This window comes from Sinocyclocheilus grahami, unplaced genomic scaffold (assembly GCF_001515645.1).
Source record: "Sinocyclocheilus grahami isolate Dianchi unplaced genomic scaffold, SAMN03320097.WGS_v1.1 scaffold462.1, whole genome shotgun sequence".
Lineage (NCBI taxonomy): Eukaryota > Metazoa > Chordata > Actinopteri > Cypriniformes > Cyprinidae > Sinocyclocheilus > Sinocyclocheilus grahami.
The window spans coordinates 1,763,596-1,786,896 of NW_015505641.1; the positions used below are offsets into that span (position 1 = coordinate 1,763,596).

Genomic DNA, 23,301 nt, shown 5'->3' on the forward strand with positions numbered 1-23,301 from the left:
ACTAAATGTCATGAATCTTGTGAAGAACACTATGCAGCTTGCAGAGTTGCTGTCTAGGCAGGCAGTAGGCAGCAAGGCTGCTCACTAGGTTTTCGAACAAAAGTCTAGGTGTTGGGTTGCTTCTTGCCTGCGACACAATGAGTAGAGTCTGTTGACCGCCGTAACTCGGAACTGCTCTCCACTTTTAAACCGTGTGGAACTAACGCTAATGGTACCCAGGCCCAGCCTCTGGTAGTCACGGAAACAGGCTCGCTCCACTAACTGCTCCATAGTGGACTTCTCGGAGGTCTTCAGTGTGCTGCTGGCAGGGGGCTCACCATCATCTGAGACTGAAACATCAACATCACACAACTGAAGGGCAATGACTGCTGACATAAGACATTTTTCTAACAGTTTGAACTATACTCACTGGAGATGTCATCATCCTCGTGCCACGTCATGCGACTGCCCTTTTCGTTTTTCTTTAGAGTGGACTGGCGGCCCATTGTGATCTTGCCTGCCCTTTTAGCCCCTTTCACAATGGTCTTAGATAGTGTTCTACAAGAAACAGATTTTCATTTAACTGACCAATATACCAAAAATGTGGTTATTATTTGCTCACCCTCATGTTGTTCCAAAGCTTCATGACTTACTTTCTTCCATGGAACACAAAAGGACAATTTAACAACATCTTGGCCACTCTTTTAAATATAATGAAATTGAATGAGCACTGGGGTCAAGCTCCAAAAATAAAATAAAATATCATTAAAGTAGTCCATATGACGTGTGTGCTAAATTCGGAGTCTGCTGAAGTGATGCGACAGGTTTGTGAAGAACAGAATGAAAATTAAGTTGTTTTATACTCAAAATCTTGACATGGGCTTTATCTCTTCTTGGTGTTTTCAAAAGAGTTCATTAGATAAGTAGTGATGTCTAATCAATTAATGTGATATTCTTTTGAGTCTGATTTTGAAATCAATGAATCTGTTTTTATACATGTTGCAAAACTAGTTTGAATGATTCATTTATGAATTGGACAAGTTCAGCTTGACTCAGTGATCCAGTCATAGCACTTAATAGACCCCTGAAAAGATTCAGTATATAAGTTTTGCGTGACAAACATAATACAATCGCATGCACTCTGAAGACTTGGAATATAGTGCATATCCATATAGACTAATTTTATAGTGCATCCTTTTTAGAGCTTGATGTCCTCAGTCCTCTTTCAACCCCATTTCCACTGGAGAAAGAAAATCATATGGGTTTGGACTGACATCAGGATAGATAAATAATGATAGAATCAAAAGTTTGGGGCAGTGAAGCATTGCTTGAGTGTTGTATTTCTGATCAGGATATCAAGAGTTTGTTGCAGCCTCAACAATAGCAATAAAAGGAACAACACAACTCAACACTGAATCCTAAATTAACATTATGAAAACATATATTGCACTAACCGAAAGCCCGTGTTTCTCTCTTTCTGCTTGGGTAATATGAGCTGTGGTGCCGTTTGTCCCGCTGCAAAGGCAAAGGTACTGAAGATGGATGGTGGGTAGCGGATCCGTTGCATGTGTTTCCTGAAGATCTCTACCATCTCTGAGCTCACCTCCTCATCAAACGCCACCTTAATTAGCTAAAACAAAGCAGGACATACAGTCAGACCAGTTGTCCAACTACTATATTATACAGAGTGATTTAACTAATAGTTAACTAATAGAGCCGCCACACCTTCATGATGCAAGACAATCTGCAAATAATCTTTTTTTTTTTTTGGGCAAGAGAAATTACTTGCAGAAGTGCTCGGAGCTGGATAGCAGTATGGAACAAGATCTTTCCCCACTTTTCTGGGGAGAACATTCCAAAATGAGGTTTGGCCGTGCAAATGCTTGTCTGTGTAACCCCATATCCCCTCTCCACCTCCCCAGCACTCCTCTATCTCTGCTCCTCAGGGGTCTGATCTGATTTCGCTTGGACTGCAGGTCTTAATGAGGGTCTGATAATGTACCCCAGACACCAACTGCTGGCAGCCACACGTGGGCAGACCAGCACAAATGACCCTCGCTTCCATACAAGGCCTGATTTTATAGCTTAAGTTTGTTCAACGATAGGAATGAGCCATAAAATCTTTATAGCCCTATAGTCCATGCATAGTGAAGAACACAACATGCGTTTCTCTTGCTCTGTCCTCATCCATGAAGAGACTTCATGATAATGAGACAGAGAGACGTCGGAAACATGCACATTCCTCTTCAGCAAACATCACTCCTAATCAAGTTGTTCCTAAAGAGGCATTTTTAAATAAGTGCTCTAATAAAAAAGTGCTTTTAAAACATATTGAATCTGGTTGACTGAAATCGGAACGACTTTCTGATAAAAACTTGGATGGTGAGGCAAAACAGAGAAGTTGTAGGTTCAAACCAAAATACAGGAAGTAGGGAAAGTTAAGCACTTAAAATTAACCTCTTAAAAGAAACGTTATGTCTGCTGTGGTCCAGTGACACAACTTTCCCCATGTTAGGGGTAAGCTGTGTCACGTCAAGAATTGTTGAGGAATATGCAAACAATATGTATTTCACATAAAAAATATATGAACAAAAAACACAATTTACTAATGCACAATGCCATCCCAAACCAAGTCTTAACTTTACTGCACATTATTCACATCTTCTTAAAACAAACAGGAAAAAAGTGTAATATTCAACATATCTGGACAATAAATATTTAGATTGAAGCCATTTATTGGCCGCATGGCATATTTTGTGCGCCAGAACCTGGAAAGAGGCAGATCTCAGCTGAAGCCCCTCCTGCATGTTTTGCTGTAGCTGGTTCTGAATGGTGATCTTCTTCTCCTTAGTTAGAGTGGATACCGGAAAACTCCTGATCACGGCCTGTTCGCCAACTGCGCACACACAGACACAAACATAAACACATGAACACAGCAAGGTAAAACTATCAAAATACAGAACAGTCAACTCTCCAACCTCTTTCAAACAAACTTATTCCACCACCTACTCACGCTTTGTTCCAAACCCATATGAATTCAATTAAAAAGATTCAAATGCATTTAGAACAAACTTGGTTTGACGTCAAACATGATGTGATGTGGCGGCAAGTTTGAATGTGCATAAATGCACATATGGCCTAGGCATTGTTAAAGGGATAGGTAGTCCGAAAAATGTAAATTCTTTCATAATTTACTCATGCTCATGTTGTTACAAACCCAAAAGACTTTGGTTAATTAAGAAAAACTAAGATATTTTTAATGAAACCTGAGAGGTTTTTGTTCCTCCACTGAAAGTCCAGGTAACCAAAACTTCATGCATGCACTAAATGTATGAGATGCACTCTATGCAGTGCTTGACATTAAGCCTTGACATGTGCTTATCATTTAGACAAGCAATTTCATCATTCACTTGTCCAAGTAAACATTTTTAATAATTTTTTTTTTGTGGTGAACTTTCATTTATTCTGAAGAAATATTCTCATCAGTGTTCTATCAGCTCTTACTTTATTAAACAAGCATATGATAATAGGCCCCTTAAACGCATTAAGCCTTGACATGTGCTTATCATTTAGACAAGCAATTTCATCATTCACTTGTCCAAGTAAACATTTTTAATAATTTTTTTTTGTGGTGAACTTTCATTTATTCTGAAGAAATATTCTCATCAGTGTTCTATCAGCTCTTACTTTATTAAACAAGCATATGATAATAGGCCCCTTAAACTGATTTCCATGCATTTATAAAGAGTATATAAATTAATTTAGAATAATAAGACACTACATGGATGTTATCGATGAAACAAAATGAGTATCTACAAAATCCACTGTAGAGGAAACACAGAAGCTGCATCAAGTGGCATTTAAGTGCTTTTACACAGACTGTTTAATGAAGCTCAGAGGTTGCATGAATGCATTTACATTGCAAAATTACTGCATAAATAATGTTATGAGATTAATGTTTGAATGTTTTTTTAAATATACAAATAGGAAATGTTGGTACAAATGCAAAGATACTTTTACATGTGAAACTAAACCACTGGTAGGTGGTGGCAAGTGACTGTCTTAATAAGTGAGTCACTTCAAATCGTTTAAAGAGCTGATTCATTCAAGAATGAAGCAAATAACATTCTTTACGAATGGGCCATTGAATCATTGACTCACCTGATTAGTTAAAAAAACGCTGAATCATTTAGTAACGAAACACGGCTGTGGGTTGCTCAAAGATGCATGACTGCTCTGCTTTAATATTTGTTTGGAACTATTTTCAGCAGTCAACATTGTCTAAAATGTCACTTAATATTAACTTACTTGTTGACTGAACTGTTGTATAAAATCAATGTCACATTTGGAATTATTCTGATACTCTGGAAAACAGGTCACAAAATTCAAGAAGGAATTCCGAAAAGTCACAACATTGTCTTTACCTAGTGGGTCGTGTGGAGTGCCTTTGAAAACGATACGATAAGTGGTGAGGAAGAGTGCTCCCTCTGCTGGCAAAATGTGCGGTCCTCCAAGAAGGCCACCAGTGGCTTCCTCTCGACCATCTGGGTCTAAGACCACCCGTAGCCCCTCGGACACCAGCTCCTCTCCAGGCAGCAGGGCAGGCCGCAGGATCTTGGGCTGGAGAAAATCATTGTCATTAAAAAAATCATTGTCAGCTGAAGACCAGGAGCAAATGCTGTGGTACATAGATGATTACGTTCACTATCTTTCTCCTAAACAGAAATATAACATTACATTGTTATTCAGTTTGTACCAGAAAAAAAGCCAAGTCTTTGTGGTCTGCTTTTTTTGACGGACAACAAACGATTCTCTTAATGATGGAGTAAGCATCATTTATTAGGTTTATTTCCAGGCACAGTAATCACACTCAAGCCTCGTCTGTTTACCACCAGAGACACAACCCATCAATTTTTACACTGTCCAGACAGCGTGCTCTTTCCTGGCCTCGTCCTGGTGTCATTATCTAGCTCATTAGTTGGATTCAGAAGGGTGACAAGAACTGAAACTGAACCGACTTAGGAAAAAAGGGAACTACAGCAAGTATTTGTTTTGTGGAAATCTGCGGTATTTGAAGAACACTCCACCTCACACTGGGGATGCCAGTTGGGATCTCCATCAGTTACTTCCCTGGATTTGTACACTAATAAACAATCTACTTCCGAAATCTTCTTCCGAAAAACAAACTTGGTCCTGTACAGAAACCAGCTCAGAATTCCCTCTTTAACCAAAGCATCTTAGAGGTGTCTCCATTTATCATCACTTGACGTTTGTCAATGAAGTCAGGCAGAGTTTTCATAAACAATACTATTTTGGTGTAATACTGATACATTTTAATGTTTTAAATATTTAATTTATACCTTAAAATATGAATTACAAAAACAGTTTTGTAAATGTATATCTTTAACTAAACATTGTCTAACGAACAACTATACAGACAACACAAGTAGTCTTTCAAGTCAGAAATGAAAGAGTTTGATTTGTAAGATGTTAAACGTCTTGATGAATTTTTTTTTTTTTTAAATCACGGCGCTTGTGATGTACTGCTAAAATTCTCCTAATCTGTTCTGATGAACAAACTTTTTTCTTTTTCATTTTTGGGTGAATCGGTGCATCCGAAATCGCATACTGTCTTGAGTAGGTATTACTTTTGAATTTGAACTTACTTCTTGACCATTAAAAAAGTATGTTCTTTATAGTATGAATATGGGTAATATGAATGAAATTCGGACATCAGCCATGTTGTTACTGTCACATGATCTACCAGTGTCAGTTGCGTTGCTTCATTGCCATTCATAAATCCTCTATCCCGTGGCTTCATGGGATAGTAAAGCTTCCATCGACTGCACACTTCAGAATCTCAGCAGAAGTAGTAGGTCATCCAGGTACTTTTCGTCTACTTTTTTCTGAATATTATGAATTCGGGCATGCTACTCTTTTGGCGTACGGTTTTTGTATACTGTATAGTAGGGAAGCATTCAGCTCTTACCTTCTGAATGGGAGGCAGTCTTCTGCTTTCTCTATGAACTGCCTCTAGAGTCTCCATCTGCATTGCCACAAGACCTGAAGAAACAGATAAATACCTTGATTCAGGAAACTTTGTGGACAGGTTAGGACACTGGGTCACAGTACTATGCATTTCAGTTTCAAAACCACTTAATATCTTGAATTGTCATTCAGAGTGAGACACCAAAATCCATCTACTGTAGAACTACTCTGAATTTCATTTTTTTAAATTGTGCAATCATTATTTTCCATGCAGTTTTGACCACAAGGAATATTTGTGAAGCAATAAATTCAATTCTCACAAGAGGACTACTGACATCAACTAGTAAAAACGATGAGCACTTACAACCTTTGAAAATATACACTTACCCTTGTACATCTATATACATTTTAACCTACGATCTTAATGTTACTGAAGTTCACGTCAATGTACAGCTGTCTTAGACTGCTGCAATAAGAGTTTAAATGCTCTGTGTTTTTGCACACTGTTTTACCTGGAATCATATTATGCAGACTCTTGATGTGACCCTGTGTCACTCCACTCTCTGTACACACTTTGTCAATGAAACGAGAGATGAACCTCCCCACAGAGTTGGCAACATCACTGGTCTCAGAGTCTTCAAATCCGCTCTCAGTGTCAAAGCTCTCAGCCACACTCCCTGCAATACTGTTTGTTGCACGACACAAATTATATTGCAGACTTTAACACAACACAACCAACAAAAGCAATGTTACTCTCAATATTCTTAAAATAACACACAGCTATTTAAAGAGGCTTTGATGTAACTCTGCTACTTTAGTTTACCGAGCCCTCACAATTCAATGTCTGTTTAGTCTGTTGCACACAATTGGTCTGAAATACCACTGTTAAGAAGCGGACGGCTCTGATATCTCCTGGCCTTAGTGCACATTGTGCTGTGGAAAAGCGATGTAATTCCCTAACTATGTTTACAAATAGAGAGAGAGCAGTTCCTGACATTTCAGGCAGAAAATAAATCAAGTCTATAGTAAAATTAGGCAGTACAGATTTTCCCCAATCAAAGCAACTTTTGCAGAAGAACAACTTTTCTTTAATGAGTCTTGTAGGAGATAATTACATTTTGCCCATACATTGCTATGTGATTCCAAGGGTGTTCAGAGTCAAAACCCCAAATCTCTGGTTCTTCCTAAAGCCAAAAGTATCTATCCCTTGTCTGCACTCATACAATCGTGATGTGATTTTCATCATCAGCACAGTGATGCCGAATGAGTTCATACGGTCACGATCAGAGTAGAGTATACTTTGAAAGCATTGTGCACATACTGTAACTTTATTAAAATAAATAAATAAATAAAATAAATAAATGGGGCTGCACAATCATCATGATATAGCTGAGTGAAATCAAATGCAACGGTATAGTCTGCATTTCATTATTATAATCATCAAATATTTTTATTATACTGTCAAATTGTAATGTACAACAGTAATATATTTGTCTTTTGACAATTACAGTTAAACATTACCTCTATTACTACTACTACCAAGAAATAAATACTGTTATTAATATTTTTTTCAGAGTTTGGCTGACAAAAAAAGTTTGGGAACCCCTGCCTTAAAGGATTTATCCTATTTTATTGTCTGGCAGGTGAAAATGATAAGTCTGATCGCTTAGAAAATTAATCGTGTACTTCTCAACAAAAGACATAATTTGAGAAGTCATTTACAAAATTCGCTAATCCTAGGTGCAAGCAAAAGTAAAATGATATGCATGCCATATCAAACACCACTAATTAAAAACAGAGGAAAAAGAAAACATGTGACATCTGAGACAAGCACTTAAAACTCTCAGTGTGCAGTTATTGGCCTTGAAAACTTTCTGAGAGGAAGAGAAAAGGACAGGAGGAGGGAAAGATTAACTCTGGAGACATGCATTTGGCCGACGTACTTCTCAACACAAGACATAATTTGAGAAGTCATTTACAAAATTCGCTAATCCTAGGTGCAAGCAAAAGTAAAATGATATGCATGCCATATCAAACACCACTAATTAAAAACAAAGAGGAAAAAGAAAACATGTGACATCTGAGACAAGCACTTAAAACTCTCAGTGTGCAGTTATTGGCCTTGAAAACTTTCTGAGAGGAAGAGAAAAGGACAGGAGGAGGGAAAGATTAACTCTGGAGACATGCATTTGGCCGAACATCACCCATTTTGACTATGAAGCCTCCCAAAACTAACACATATTATTATTAATACTACTACAAAGCTCTACGTTCCCATCCCTCCATCTTTTTTTGGTTATGGCTGAGTGCTCCCTCCACAAACGGCCAACTCATTTCATGGTTCTGCTGAAGCAGAGCAGCATTCAGGCTACCGGAGGGGCTGAGAAGGATGTGGTGTATAACTGGATAGGACTCTAGAGGAACTACACCAGGCTACTTCTACTTACGTTTTTGCTCACTGACTGAACCATCTGTACAATTTTCTGTTGAAGATGTTGAGAAACAATCAAGCTGATTTATTTGGAAAGTGTGTTTCGTAACCAAGGTGAAAGGACAACCGTCAGCCCCTGCTGTGCGACTTTTCCATTTTAACTGATCTGATGTACGCCAGATGTACTGGAGCACCAGTGACCTGCAAAAGTGTTTAAACCCGTTCTCTCACTTTACAGGACTACAAATGACACATTGAAATTTTGCTTCTTTGTGACATTTTTATTTCAAAGCACTGAAACCGATTTTAATTATTTTCAAATGATTATGTAATGTTATAAAGCACCTTGTGCTTGAAATATGCTGTTTGCATAAGTATTTGAATGATGCTACAGTCCCCATATTTCATTGTGTTTATGACTTGGGGGCAGCATTAATTTACCCAGATCTCCCACATCTCTACTATCATGATTTACTATTAAGTCTTTTGACTTGACTTAAACTCAAAATTTCTTTCACGTGGTTCCTTTTGAGCAATGGCTTATTTTGTTCCATCCTCGTAAGCTTGACACCTGGGCTGCTGCATCTTTAATCTGTACTGAATCTCCGTCATACGTGATCACTGACCTCTATGTGCGTTCACCTTGATCGCACAGAGAATTTTGAGTGATGACCTTCATTAATCAGTGTCTGGGTGGTTTGATGTAGTGATTTGGACTTCCTGATTTGGACACGAAACACATATTTCCTAATTTATGCCTTACGCTCTAACTTTATATTCACAACACAATGATCCATTAACTTAGGGGATTTTATGCTGAGAAAATGTGGAAGATATTTTAATCATTTGCTGGTAGAGGTCAACTGTAAGGCAAATGAGCATTGCTTATGAAAATGAGATATTATTATATTTTGTTTTTATTTTAAAATAATTAAGCAGTAGGGTAGCATACTAACAATGCCAAGATCATGGGTTCAATTCCTAAGGAAAGCAAAACTGAGAAAATGTGTACCTTGAATGCAGTAAGTCGCTTTGGGTAAAGGCATCTGCCAAATGCATAAATGCAAATGTAAACACATATTTTGCAAAGCATTGTAGAAGGAAGTCTCTTGCCTGTTTGTGAGGATGCTGTTGCTGCCACTCTCCCAGTCAGTTGCAGGGGTGGAGCGCAGCAGCTTGGATTTGCTGGTATCCAGCGGTACGTGCAGGTAGACCATCAGGCTGGCATAGTGGATGGCCTGGCTGAACACTGTGCTCTCCTCATTCTTCACCAGCTCCTGCTGCTTCTCTTTGCTCAGACTGGGCCAAGTACGCAACTGCTCTGCTGCGAGGTCCATAGCGGTTCGTTCTGACTCACTGGATGCTGTGGACAGTGTGCTCTGTTCCTGATGAAGAGAGATGGTCAGACGAAGAGATGGGAAACAGGGTTAAATGATATCCCGTTTCTACTGAAATGGTGCCAGAGTGGACAACACAATGTGAACTAAACTCTGGCAGCCTGCTAAGATAAACACAGTGCCTGCTACTGTCTATATAACAGGTCAAATCGGTCGAGCTGGGGTCCTCACAGCTCATGAAACCAACTGGGCTGTACGGTGCTTGTAAAGGAGTCCATTAAAAAGAATGGTGAAAACAGGAAAGTAACACAATGTTGCCAATGGTTTTACGAGCATTCAGTCATTTTTAGTGGTCAAACACATACAGTAGGCCTCATGCAGAGAGAGCTTGCAAGGCAAGACTTTGAAAACATGACCCTAGTGTTATTCTGTGCTTTCCAATTCAAACCAGATCACCTGTGGTCTGCTTACTAATTCTAAAGGACATCTGCTAAAGTGATGAAGGCTGTATTTATTGTATTTGCACATACGGATGTAGAACTTTAATGGATCATACACCATGCATGACGCCTTTCTCACTTTCCATTGGTCTGTACAGCTCACACCTCCGATTAAATTACCATCTAAAGTCTTCTTCTTAAAACCCCTGAACATAGGTTATGACAAACTGTCTTTGCTACTTAAGTTTCCCAACAGCTAACCAAACCGCAATCACAAATGACAGATGGACAGAGGGAAAGAGAAAAATCAGGAGCAATATAATTTCTTTGCTATTTTTAAAACATTGTCATAAGAGAACCATCAAACTCCCTTTTCCATATCGCAACAGGTTGTAAGTAATATTATATGAACAAGAATGCATGGATCAATTTGAAATAGTACACTTCTTAACATACAGTTTTTACATGGGTGGGGTGTACTAAATGAAAACTTATTGCATCCCTGTCACAAACGTAAAAAAAAAAAAAAGAGAGAGAGAGTCTTCTTGATGCTTCTCCAAATCACTGCTATTCTGAACCTGTAAGGTAAAGATGCTTCAGGAAGATCGTAGCTGGTTTGTTTATGGTGGTGGTGTATCAGCTCCAACCAATGCATACTATTTACAATAGACAGCATGCAAATTGGGACGCAAACTGTTTCAAGTAGAGGATCTTGGGAAGCCCCTTTTGCTGTTTCAGTAAATCCAAACCCAATCATTTATAATCCCTGTATAAGTAGCCTTAGGTTTAACTATGACATACATTCACTTTCCCACTCTATATCACTGGGAAATTACCAGCAAAGACATTAATGTGAAGGTTTGTTTGGACAGTTTATTTTTCCCCATGTAGTTGAAAAATTCTAATATGTATTTCAACACCAGGAGACCCTTTAATACCGACTTGTCTGTGTCAAGCTGTGCTGATAAATTCAGTTTATCCATAATTCTTGCAGAGACAGCTAAAGCAGGCCAGGTTGAAGCTTTGAGAGCTTGCAGATATTCTGAGGCAGTCTAGACCCCATTTTCCTCGAGGCTGACATACAGATGGGGCTGAGTGAAAAAGTGTCAAGAAATGCCGCAGGAGAAACAGTGCAGTTGTTATTGTAGGATGCGGACCAGGAACGCACTGCAAGAGGAATATTATTTGTCTTCAACACGGTTGTGCACCATCTGACTGGCAGCAGATGTGGGTGGATGTGTGCAGATTTGCCGGTTCTCCAACAACAGATGTGAGGGGGTCAGTTTGACCTCTTCCAACTGTACAGCCTTGACAACAGGAGAGAGAGAGATAAGGAGCAAGCACATGTCAAGATGTTGCATTGCAGGGGGGGATATTTTTGATCAGACTTTGTGAAAGTGTTTAATTGCAGGCAGGAGATGTGCAGAGAAAACTTATGCCTGGAATGAGTAGATTCTAAATAGTGGAGGTCTCAACTGTTGGCTGCCAGAAGGAGTTTCTGCTCAACTTTTACATACTAATGTATCAGGTGGAGGATCATGTGACCTTGTGTCTGCACTCCTATTGGCAACTTTGTTTAAGGACATGGTAGCTGGTTTGTATTTAGTCCAAGGTAGCCTATCAGCTCCAACCACCTTGACCAAGAAGGCCCCATTTGGTAGTGCAGCTGATCAACTAGAAAACATAAAACCAGCCACCGTCAGAAACTGTTTTAGCTCAATTTCCCAACAGGGATGAAAAGCAAATGCTTAATTTGTGTTAGAAAAAAAAGAGATCTCATAGTGATCTGTGAACAGCCCGGGTAATGATTCATCAACATTATGGAACAAATCCCTGCTTGCTTAATTCTAAGAGACATTCCATTTGCGGAGCCAGGAAGGAATCAAAACAGCCCAGTTTAAATGCATTATGTCATAAAAGTCATAACATATTCATGCCTATGTGAGCTAAAAGACATCTAGGATAAAACAGCACATTTATAATTATGATTTATGTCAAACAAGAAAAGCAACAAAGAACATCAGGGCAAAATGTTAAATGGTTGGACAAACAGAGCCGTCTGGTCCATCGGTATGCAGGACATGCTGTAATCATGTCCCACAATGCAAAGTAAACAGTGGAAGGGTCAAGCTATGGTCAGCGAGAACCATGGCAGGGTTATGCTAGCTCGTGGATTGACAAGAAATTAATGTAACGCCTTGACGACAACAAACATCCCAAATCCATTTCTGCTGAACTGTTGCTGAAACACTTGCCTGCTGCAGACAGTGCCAGAGACATTCATGGTAGTTTCAAACCACAATTGTATGCGCAAATGACATTCATTTCTTATTTCAAGCAGATACCCGATACTTTACATAACAAATACAGACATAACATTATTTACTGACAAACACTACGGAAAATCTCTCCCTTTCCCATAATACAGTCACGTGGATCTATGCAGTGCGTGTGACGCAGTCTACTGTGCAAGTGGTGCGATGGTCAAAACTGGATCACTCCTATTGTCATATGGCATATATAGAGCTATATTTTAATGTATATATTTTTGGATTTGGTTAAGGTTTTAAGCTGAGACACTACTTTGCCTGTTTTTTCATGCATCTCTCAATTTTTAGATTTTTTTAAAAGTGTTTCTTTCAGACTAATGGAAAGAAAACATCCAAAATACACTGTTAGGCCTAAGTGCTTCTTTTATAGGACTTCATATTGTCTGTGGAATAAATTACAATTCATATCTTTAAAGGAAAATTTATTTTTTCTCCTGCACTGAGCTAAAAATCTTGACTTCAGCAGCACTTGCATACACCAAACTTTTTTGTATTTTGAGGGTTTTTACAGAGGGATTTGTTCATATGTATTTCTCCTGATTTTATACATTTTATTCCTTAAATTAAAAATATATATATATTTATTTATATATTTTTTTGGGCTGTTGACAGTATTTTCTGATTTATGGAGTGATGAAAAGAGAAATCCTCTCTGTAAAAACCTTTGACTCGAATATTGTCAACAAAATGAAACAATAATTTTTAATCTGGCTTCATCCAATGTTCATATCTTTGTTCTAGACATTTATGCAAATTAGTGCATACTTAATTAGATGATGCCTCATTTGCATTTAAACATAACATTTCAGAAAATCTGTACTCGTAGGTTTACTGGTAACAAGAACTAATAAATGCAGTCTCTCTCTAGTCATTTTTCAATAAAAGTAACTATGTAAAGTAATGAGTTACTTTTATTATGAAAAGAACATTAATGTTATTCTGTTTTAAAAATTAGAATACGAGCAAAGAATGAGCAGAGAAGGGCGACTTTAAACACTACTATCAACATCTCAGGACAGACTACACTGGTACAGGATGTCATACACTCATAAACATGCTACAGGTGCACATACAGAACAAAGCAAGTTCCTGAAAGATCTACAACCTTCCTAGGCATCACAGTAGACATAAATTCACAGCGCAGCAACAATGACACCTGACGATCTCGGTCAAGAGTGGGTTAATGTTTTGAGATTGAATATTCACTCAAATGCAAACAGATCGCTCACCGAAAGAGAGCATGTTGAGTATGTTCCCATGTCCAGTGGCATGCAGACCTTGACTACAGAACAGCGTAGCCCTCTGGGAAAGATGACAATGTGCTGGAGAAGTGCCACAATGAGCCAGCTAACCAAGTGAAAGTGCAAAGCACAGCAACTTGAGGATGCCCTCTCATATTCTCGCAAGTACAAGAACATACACATAAAGCAGATGTTTATAGGGGCCATCATATCATACGTTTTTCAAGGTGCCTTACTTGCTAGGATTGAAGATGGCATGAAGGAGAATAAATGTATTCGTGCATTTATGTAAATATATAAATACATACATCTAAGTAACGGAACAAGTATAGATCAGGACTGATTTGTTGCAAAAAAAGCATGTGTAATTAATTGAAATCATGAAACTTATCCAAATTAGCAATTTATGAAAAGTTTAACAAAATGACATTTTAGGGCACTATGAAATTCATGAAATTATATATCCCTAAATTCCATTTTATTTCCCCCAAATTCCGTGTTTTATGTTAAAATTTTTCTAGATTTTGTTTTAATGGTTTTTATTGAATTTTTATAATCAAGACGCATGTCTAATCAAATGAATTCATAAAACAATTTAATAATTCACGATTTATGATTAAATACAAACATTATCAAATATATACAAAATATGACCAAAAACGCTGGTAATCTAATGAAGATATAACACATTAACAATTTAATCTTTTAAAACAATCAAATTAATTTCTTTGTAAACAAAGTGCTGCACAACAGAGGTTTGCTGTTAAAATGAAAACAATCCTTGTAAAAATAAAGCTTTATAATTATATTATTATTATTACTACTACTACTACTTTGAGAAGTACATTCTGTGCAATAATAATATTATTTCTGTCACAAGTTCATTAAATGCAAGTCAAACCAAACTTTTATTTTGACAGGTGGTCATAAAACCCTACCCTTTCAATTTTTATGTGTATATGATATGACAATAGTTTTTATCAAACGAAATGTTAAAAGTGCTGATGTGACTCTCAGGGCAGCTCTGGAGATGAAGTTTATGTTTTCATGTCCTCATATAGTGCGATGGCAGATGCTGAAAAAGCAGCAAGGGTTAAGCCGCCTTTCAACGGTCTCCGACATTTGGATACGATTGTCGCATTTCTCCCCCTAGCGGCAGTCGCACAGAACTTTCAAACTGCTTGTGAAGCAACTGTTACCCTCGGCTTATTCACCATGGTAAAATGAATGACTTTAATGACTATAATGAATGTATGAATATATCCACACAAAACAAATGACCCCCCCATATAAAAACACAGTAGGTTTTATGGGGCTAATCAACGTTAATAATGATAAAATTATTATTTCTGCCATAATAAACCGCAATTTTACAGAAATTGTGTTTACAGAATAGCATTAAAGTGGAAAAAATATTGGTAATTCTAACCTCGCACTCATAGTTTTGATTAAAATACATCACATCCAGTCGAGCGGTCGAATATGGTCTAGCCGTAGAAGTTCAAATATTTGAATGCATCCGAAGTTCAAATCGGATCCGAAATTTCCATATACACATATGATCGGAGGTCCACGTAGTTCCCACACTACTCTCCATTGGAAGTGAATGACTTCCGGTCTATCGCTTGTCGTTTGTTGGAGATAGTGGAAAGGCGGCTTTACAGTATTTGAGTATTTGTGTAGTAGACAAAACTGTGCCGCTCATTTACACTTCATATTTCAATAACAGATTTCTGTTTGCTCTTTAATATTCACAGACCACATCACCACATTCTGCACCACAATTCAATTTTTATGACTGAAATTACTGTGCACAAGTGCAACAGTGACAAATGACGAGCAACAGGACGTTTTGACAGCTGTATGAACAGGACTACTGTGGCATTTAGCAGGGTAGCCAAACCCACTTTGAAATCTCACTGACCTAAAATCCTGCTCCAAATTGTTATCATTATTAAAATTTTAATTATTATTAAACATAAAATGTGTTTTGAATGGATGTGATTATGACTTATCACAAACAAATTATTTGATGCTCAAAACTTAAGTACCCAAATGCAATAAATAACAAAAGCCAGATTCTGACCTAATTTTGTCCATACCAAACATCTCCTACAATAACACATGTAAACAGTCTTTACATTTCATTTTTAACTGTTCAATGAGCAGGGAGGCTCTATTTGAGTGATGGTCTGTGAATGACTGGCCAGCATCTCAATGACCTTGCTTATTAAAGATCAATTAAATGCCTGGAGCCTCCGCACTTCCCAGAAGACAGAGAATGAATCAGAGCTCAAAGGCTAAATGAGATGCATGCCGATCACTAGTGAGAAACCTTTTGACCTGCTATGGCAAAACTGACCGTGTGTGTGAGAGCGCATGAGTTCTCACAAGGAACGTAAAAATGTATCAGGTGTCACCAGACGGCATAAGTTGTTTTTCGTCCTACAAAATCTCCATTTGAGGTGACTTGGAGGTATCCATGGCATAACAGCATTCTCAAGCGGCGGAACAATGAGCTTGTAAATTGAGCGGATCTTTGTGGGAATTGTTTTTTTGACTTTGTGGTCGAGTCTTTGAGTTCCTTTGGCCCAGTGGTAAAAAAGAAAAGGTGTTTGCTAATAGGGCTGCATGATTATGACAAAAATCATAATTGTCGATTTTTCCCTTGAAATTGTAATTGCGGTTATTAATTACGATTAACACAATTTACATTGATTGAATGATGTTTACACCATTGTTTGACGTAACTGCATGCCATATTTTTATATGAAAATAAACAAGCTGAAAACACTAACTGAAAAACTTTTATTGCTTATATAAGCCTCAAATGTCAACTATATTGGATTGGTTTCATATTTAAATAAAAAAAGTTAAAATTTGCATGGTACTATAATGTTATACTAAAACTAAAATTAAAACAATGGGAAAACCCTTAAGATCACCTGTAGAAAGAAAAAAAAACACATCTTAAGCATGCAGAATAACATAAGTGGACTTTGAACAATTGATTGCCGCTTCGCTAAAGTAATTGTGGCATCTGTAATTGTAATCACGATTAGACATTCAATTAATTGTGCAGCCCTATTTGCTAAGACAAGTATCGCAGTTACTCATACTTAGGATTAGGGATTTGAACAAACCCTTATCCCAGATGCATAAGTCATTGATCATTCATATTCAGCCGTTTGCACTATGAATGATACCTTGAATCATGCAGCTTGTCGAGAAGAGTTGTGCTATTATTAAGAGATCACACTTGCTCTTCAAGAATGCAAAGGCTACATTGAGCTCTAGTGTGTCTGCGGTAATGTCCATACTTCAGTTGGGTCATCCTTATGTAGAGTAGTGGGAAGCCTTTCTCTCCTGCCAAGCCTGCACTGAGAACCTCAATAACATGCAGTGTGGTTTAGTACAAGGCTACTGGGAGTGAAGGGGAGGGCATGCGGATCACAGACTCATGGAAAAATGCATGAGGGTTTAATTGTGGTGCTACACAGGGATAATCTAAGGATAGCCCTGAATGCAGATTAAAGCAACTGCACAGCATTTTAAGTGCATCTTGCTGGGGTTTGAATTGATTTCAGGTGATACGTGAATGCTAGATTGCTAGAATGAGGGCTTCACAAATCTGACTGTCAGCTCATTTTAGCGTAATGCTTTAATCAGGATTGGCTCTTACATAAAAATGGCAAATGTAAAACAGAAAAAGGTTTGAAGAAATAGCTTTCAGATGCCTTAATGAAAGACTTGAATTGTTTGCCTCAATGCACGGAATTTTCAGCTCTCCAAAACGGTTTGTGGAAGGTGCATCTCATCAATTAAAATGAAGAATGACTGCGGAAACATTTCGGATACTTATCTCTACAACTAATTAATGGTGCTCAGTTGCATGTGAACAAACTACTAACCCTGAGTATTAAATTTAAACTGTAACTATCCAGCACTGTGTGTGTTACACAACGTTTTGTTCTTTTCCATGCGTGCAGCTAATGATTCAGTGTTTTCAGTGTCACAGTAAAAGAGCATCTGAGATCATTTGGACTACCACTTCGGGTGTGCATTATTTTTCAATTAATTTAAACGCCTGTCTTCAATTATTCCTTACATATGAACTGCGTGTTGAAGAGAGAAGCCCAACATTTTGCTCTTTTACATGCGTGCAGCTCATGATTCAGTTTTTTCAGTGCACACATGAACTCATCTCTACAGGGGCTGCAAGTTTTGGTCTTAATGTGAATTTGGGATGCTTTTAATATGCATTTGAACATGCGCCAACCATCTTCCCAAACCTGTAATAAAAAGTGCTTAGAAACCGAAAGATAAGCTTTATGGGCACCCTGTGGTTTCTGCCAAAATTAAGAGCTTGGTAGTTTAACATAATGAAAAATAGAATGAATGAATGAATGAATAATAAGTAAATAAAAAGATGATGGATAAATATAGATAGATAGATAGATAATAGATAGATAGATAACCAAAGCATGACAATAGATAGATAGAATTAAGACAGCCATAAATACCCTGTAAAACTGTAATTATTATTATTTTTTAATTAAAAATGTAAGAGTGTTGGAGAATATTTTTTACAAGAAAATACGATTTCATTTTTTTAACTTAAATATTTCACGTTACCTGCTGCTTTGTAATTATATGTGAAATTTGCTAGCAATTTCTGAGTGGAAATAGTTTCAATTAAATACTATAACTTTTTTTTTACAGTAAAAAAAAAAAACGTATTATATTATTTTTCCACAGTGAAATATTACAATAGTGTACAAGTCTGTTTAATATTTAATAGTAACAACAACAACAATAATAATAAAATAATCATAATAATAATAATTATTATTATTACAGTCATATTGATATATTTGGCAAAATTGTGCAGCCCTACAAATAAGCACAGCAAACCTGGAACTTAAATATAACATTTTAAATTGCAGTTTGTTTTTTTGTCTTTTTTTTTTCTGATAAAAATGCGATTGCAATTAGATTTTTCACCTACATCGTGCAGCCCTATCCAGTACGCAACCACTGTAATGCTCTAGCAACCATTTAGAATGCCCTTGCAAGTGCATAACAGTGTGCTTACAACTCCTGGGCAACTACCTGCAATGTCCTGACATCAAGATCTGAAGTTCGATTTAACCTCTTCAAGGTATGAAATTCAAGTTCTTTTCAAGTGCAAGTCTTTCTGACAGTACTTTCTGATAAACTGCAAACCGTTATTTTTTGAGTGGCAGTTTCCTGCAGCTCATTCCAATCCCAAAGGAATTTAAACCAATTCCTGGATGGGAGAAACAATCTTATCACTAATAGTTTGGGTTACGTTGACCAAGCAAATGTTCAATGTATAGTGTTACAGTTAGGTGTGTAAGGCTATTATCCCACAAACGAACATTAGGGTCTCCAATGCTATATCACATTACATCACATGTCTTCTGTGCACACTGTGATTCACTGCAGACAAATCGCAGAGCAGTCCACAATTAAAAAGCAACACAGTCAGTTATGTCTGTCTCTATGACAACAATAATGTGGGCATGTGATGGATCCGTGTTGAAAGCCAGACACTCTCCAAATCCCCGCAGCCCTTACCACCCCCTTTTCTCCCTGTACCACAGTGAAACTGAACTGGGCTAGAGTGACTGTCACGCTTCTTAGTGGTTTCCTTCAACGATGGGCTGAATGGAGTGGATCACAAAGTCTGAATATACTCACAGCGAAGCTCGGTTAGAGTTACTGTTAGTGAGCACCTTGACAGTACAATTTCTGAGTGAAAATTATTTCAAAGTGAATCCTACCAAATATTTTTCAGTGTATTAGTACTGTAATTTTACAGATGTATTCTGAAAATAAATGCATTTTATTATTTTTCCTAAACACTTTTTCTACAGTGAAATATTGCAATAGCAATATTTCTTATTTTGTTTAATATTTTATTTAATATTAATAGTCATTAGTGGTAGTAGTACTACTATTATTATAGTCAAATAAGACTGAGAAAAAGGTGAGAAAGCAGCAGTTAAGAAAGCATCTGATCATAGCGATGTGGATATGGTTGAACCAGTTATGCAATTCTGCACTCCAGTCAAGTAATGTCATGTTCATTTACTGTATATAGCACTTTATACAATAGATTGCTATCAAACAAGTGGCTTTGCAATATTTAACAATAAACAATGTCAGTGTTGTTTTTAACTGGAGTTTCAATTTCAATCCCTACTATAAAGCAGCTCTGCGGCGTGCTCATGTTTTTACTTGTGGACGTCTAACCTCAACGGACTGAACAGAAGAAATGAACCAGAGAATATATTGCATAATAGCCATGGATCAATAAATGTTTGAAAGCGTTTTTGAAAGTTTGCACTGGCAAGCCGTTTCATACTCTCGTAATGAACTCCAAACAAACTTTGTTTTGGCCGGATTAAGCAGTTAGTTCTTCAGTTTCACTTGAAGTATATCGGTGCCTTAAGAGTTAAACTGAGCAGATGGACACAGGTGGAAATTTTCCCTTCTTCCAGCTTTAATGAACGCTGGTGCCAGTGTTGATGTGCTGTGATTAGGATCCAGTAACTAGAGCTGCCAGTATGCCTGCTGTCAGCCTGACCTCAACCCTTACTTACCCGGTAGAAGGCTGTTGTCAGGGGCAGCAAGGCGGCGGCTACAGTGTATTCCTCTGAGCTGGAGCAGTCCTGCGAGTAAACGGAGACAGCGAGATGTTAGATGATACCACTGAAGTATACAAACTGATGATAAAAAGAGCTTTGGCCAATTGTGCACAAAACATGACATCACTTGCTATTTTCCTATGTTATATAAGTGTTATTACCAAAGCATGACAACATGTCATAGTATTGGTTGCATGTCCACGCATCACATTTTTGTCTTAATGAATATGGATAAGCATATTATATATGGAAAAACAAAGAAGTCATGCTTATTTTTGGCTTGGCTTCCATTCAGTTGGTTTTCAATGCTTTCGAGTTGTTTTCCTCTATATGCTTTTAATATTTCATATAATTCATATAAGCCCGTTTTCAGTTTCAATTATCAATCTAAATTCATATTTTAAATTCTTAACTGACATGACACTGTCGTATTTAAACTGGACAAAGCTATTAAATCAAAACTTGTTGCATAAAAAGATCAACTGGTGTGGGAGTGACATTATATTTTATTAGGATCTTGGAAATAGTCAAATCCTGATGACTCGGAAAAACAGCTATTGGTTTTATAGCTTCACGAAAAGTCCCAGATTCATGATTTGTTGTATATGATGTGGCACTCTGTTAAAAGCTTTATCTACAATGAAAGTACATTTATTTATCAACGATTTTTCACTTTTATACATTATATATTGTCTTCTATAAGACAGAAGCTGCTGGAAGCAACACCAGGATTATATTTCTATACAAAACCTAGTCACCATCTCTGTTCTCTATCATGGCATAAACATCTGAATGTAAAGACAGCGGTAAATCGAAAACATCAGTTCCTGCATAGATCTCGCATTCCTGACCCCCCATGGATGGTGCAGCATGCAGAATTTCTCTTTCTCATGTTTGGAATGAACTGTGTCGTTTGCCAGGGGTGCTGGAACTTCCCATCATTCTAAGCTTCTGTACACAATTAAATCAATGGAAATTAACTCGGAGCAAAGTCTGTAATCCTTCACCATCAAATGATCCCAATTATTCTGTGGAGAGACCTTATCCTGCTCAGACTACATTCTCCTGAGGAAAATGTATGTGGCGTTTGTCTGTGCAAAACTCATCATGATGCTAAGCGGTTGCTTACTGGTTGTTTACAGGTCCAAGTCAGAAGAGCCCTATCAAAATAGTGTCTATGATATTCTGGTCCCCAGATATGGCCTAAAGGATGTCTACCAGGAGTGAATCTATCATTATTGTTTTATAAGAAAACAGCTTTACTACTTAATATTATTTAAAACTTTTGTTTGGCAAAAAATAGTGTTGCGCAACCAACACGCAGAAAGAAAAAACACATCACAGAGAGGTCACTATATCTTTTAATATATGTTACATTACATCAATTGTTCACCAGTGGATCCTCTGCAGGGAATGGGTGCCGTCAGAATGAGAGTCCAAAACAGCTGATAAAAACATCACAATAATCCACAAGTAATCCAAGTGAAAAGCTGCGTGTTTGCAAATCCATCATTCAAATGTTTTAACCATTTTAAAATACCAGTCCATAATCCATTATAACAGATTTTCACTTCACAAGTCATTAATTGATGGACTGGATTGGTACTTGTGGATTATTGTGATGTTTTTATCAGCTGTTTGGACTCTCATTCTGATGGCACCCATTCACTGCAGAGCATCCATTGGTGAGCAAGTGATGTAATGCTACATTTCTACAAATCTGTTTCAATGAAGAAACAAAGACATCTACATCTTGGATGGCCTGAGGCGGAGTTAATTTTCAATAAATTTCCATTTTCGGGTCAACTATTCCTTTAATATTTATGAATAAATAATATGGAGGGACATATGTAAATATACTTTTTAGTTTTACCTTAGCTTATTAACTTTTTTTTTTTGAGTCAATAAATTAAAACTTTTCTTGAAAATATTTTAATTAAAAGTTTTTCAAGACCACAAGAAACTAATTTTAATTCTGGAGACTCTTACTATATATGTCAATGACCCATATGACAGATCCTCAAGTTATTACATAATCAGCTTATATAAATCATTCGTTTTTCTAAAGAAACACTGTCCAACAGCGACACCAGCAGGTAAAGTTACAGCAGGAGTCCGCATCTCTCTTGCCTCCCCTGAGCCCATTGACTTTTAACAGGCCCTCTAAAGCGTGCGTTGAATTTGCTGGGGGGTAATTGAGAATGAATGGGGGAAAATCACGTGAGAGGAGGCAATGGCTCCATCGCGATATGATTGGATATGACTGGTTATTATCGGCTGTGATTGGTTCATGCGATAAATCCCGCCTCTTGTGTCTGTGCGTGTTCACCAATCAGTCCGAATTAATAATATAATGGCGTTAATGGGAAGACTAATTTAAAAAAGTGAGTAAACAAATCCCACACTTAGATATAACCACTTTGATACATTAAAATAAGATTTAAAATGTCATGAAAACATGATCTATGAGAGTTTTTAATGAGTAATTAGCTTGGTGAAATTTAAAGTGTCTGTGACCAATATTTATCGAGCTTTGATGACTGATGATTCAAATAAATTCAAAAATAATCAAAAATTAACTATTATAAAGAATATTTGTTACTGCCTTGAGTTATTATTTTGGAATAAATGTAAAATGATAAAAAACAATAACTTGAGATTCCTACTTGGCTTTAATAAATAGAATGTTGATTACATTGTTAATGTAAAAATATAAAATAGAATTGTTTCTGATAGTGACAGCAACATGAATTTACATTTGATTTTAAATAAATAAAAATAAAACTGAGGACTTTGACACCTCATTTCAGAACACCACCGCACACATTGATATATACAGTATATATATATATATATATATATATATATATATATATATATA

The 23,301-nt window shown here is 37.1% G+C and overlaps 1 protein-coding gene across 1 annotated transcript in view; it reads right to left on the reverse strand.

Annotated features, from left to right (window-relative positions):
- LOC107552970 (myotubularin-related protein 13-like) overlaps positions 1-23,301 on the reverse strand; it is a 166,719-nt gene that overhangs the window by 17,441 nt on the left and 125,977 nt on the right. The window contains exons 18-26 of the mRNA XM_016235031.1: positions 20,376-20,444; positions 9,512-9,783; positions 6,480-6,652; positions 5,969-6,042; positions 4,404-4,599; positions 2,748-2,875; positions 1,434-1,609; positions 410-537; positions 128-329 (exon numbers count right to left, since the gene is read on the reverse strand). Coding sequence (XP_016090517.1) covers positions 128-329; positions 410-537; positions 1,434-1,609; positions 2,748-2,875; positions 4,404-4,599; positions 5,969-6,042; positions 6,480-6,652; positions 9,512-9,783; positions 20,376-20,444 — 1,418 coding nt within the window. The remainder of the gene's footprint in view (positions 1-127; positions 330-409; positions 538-1,433; positions 1,610-2,747; positions 2,876-4,403; positions 4,600-5,968; positions 6,043-6,479; positions 6,653-9,511; positions 9,784-20,375; positions 20,445-23,301) is intronic.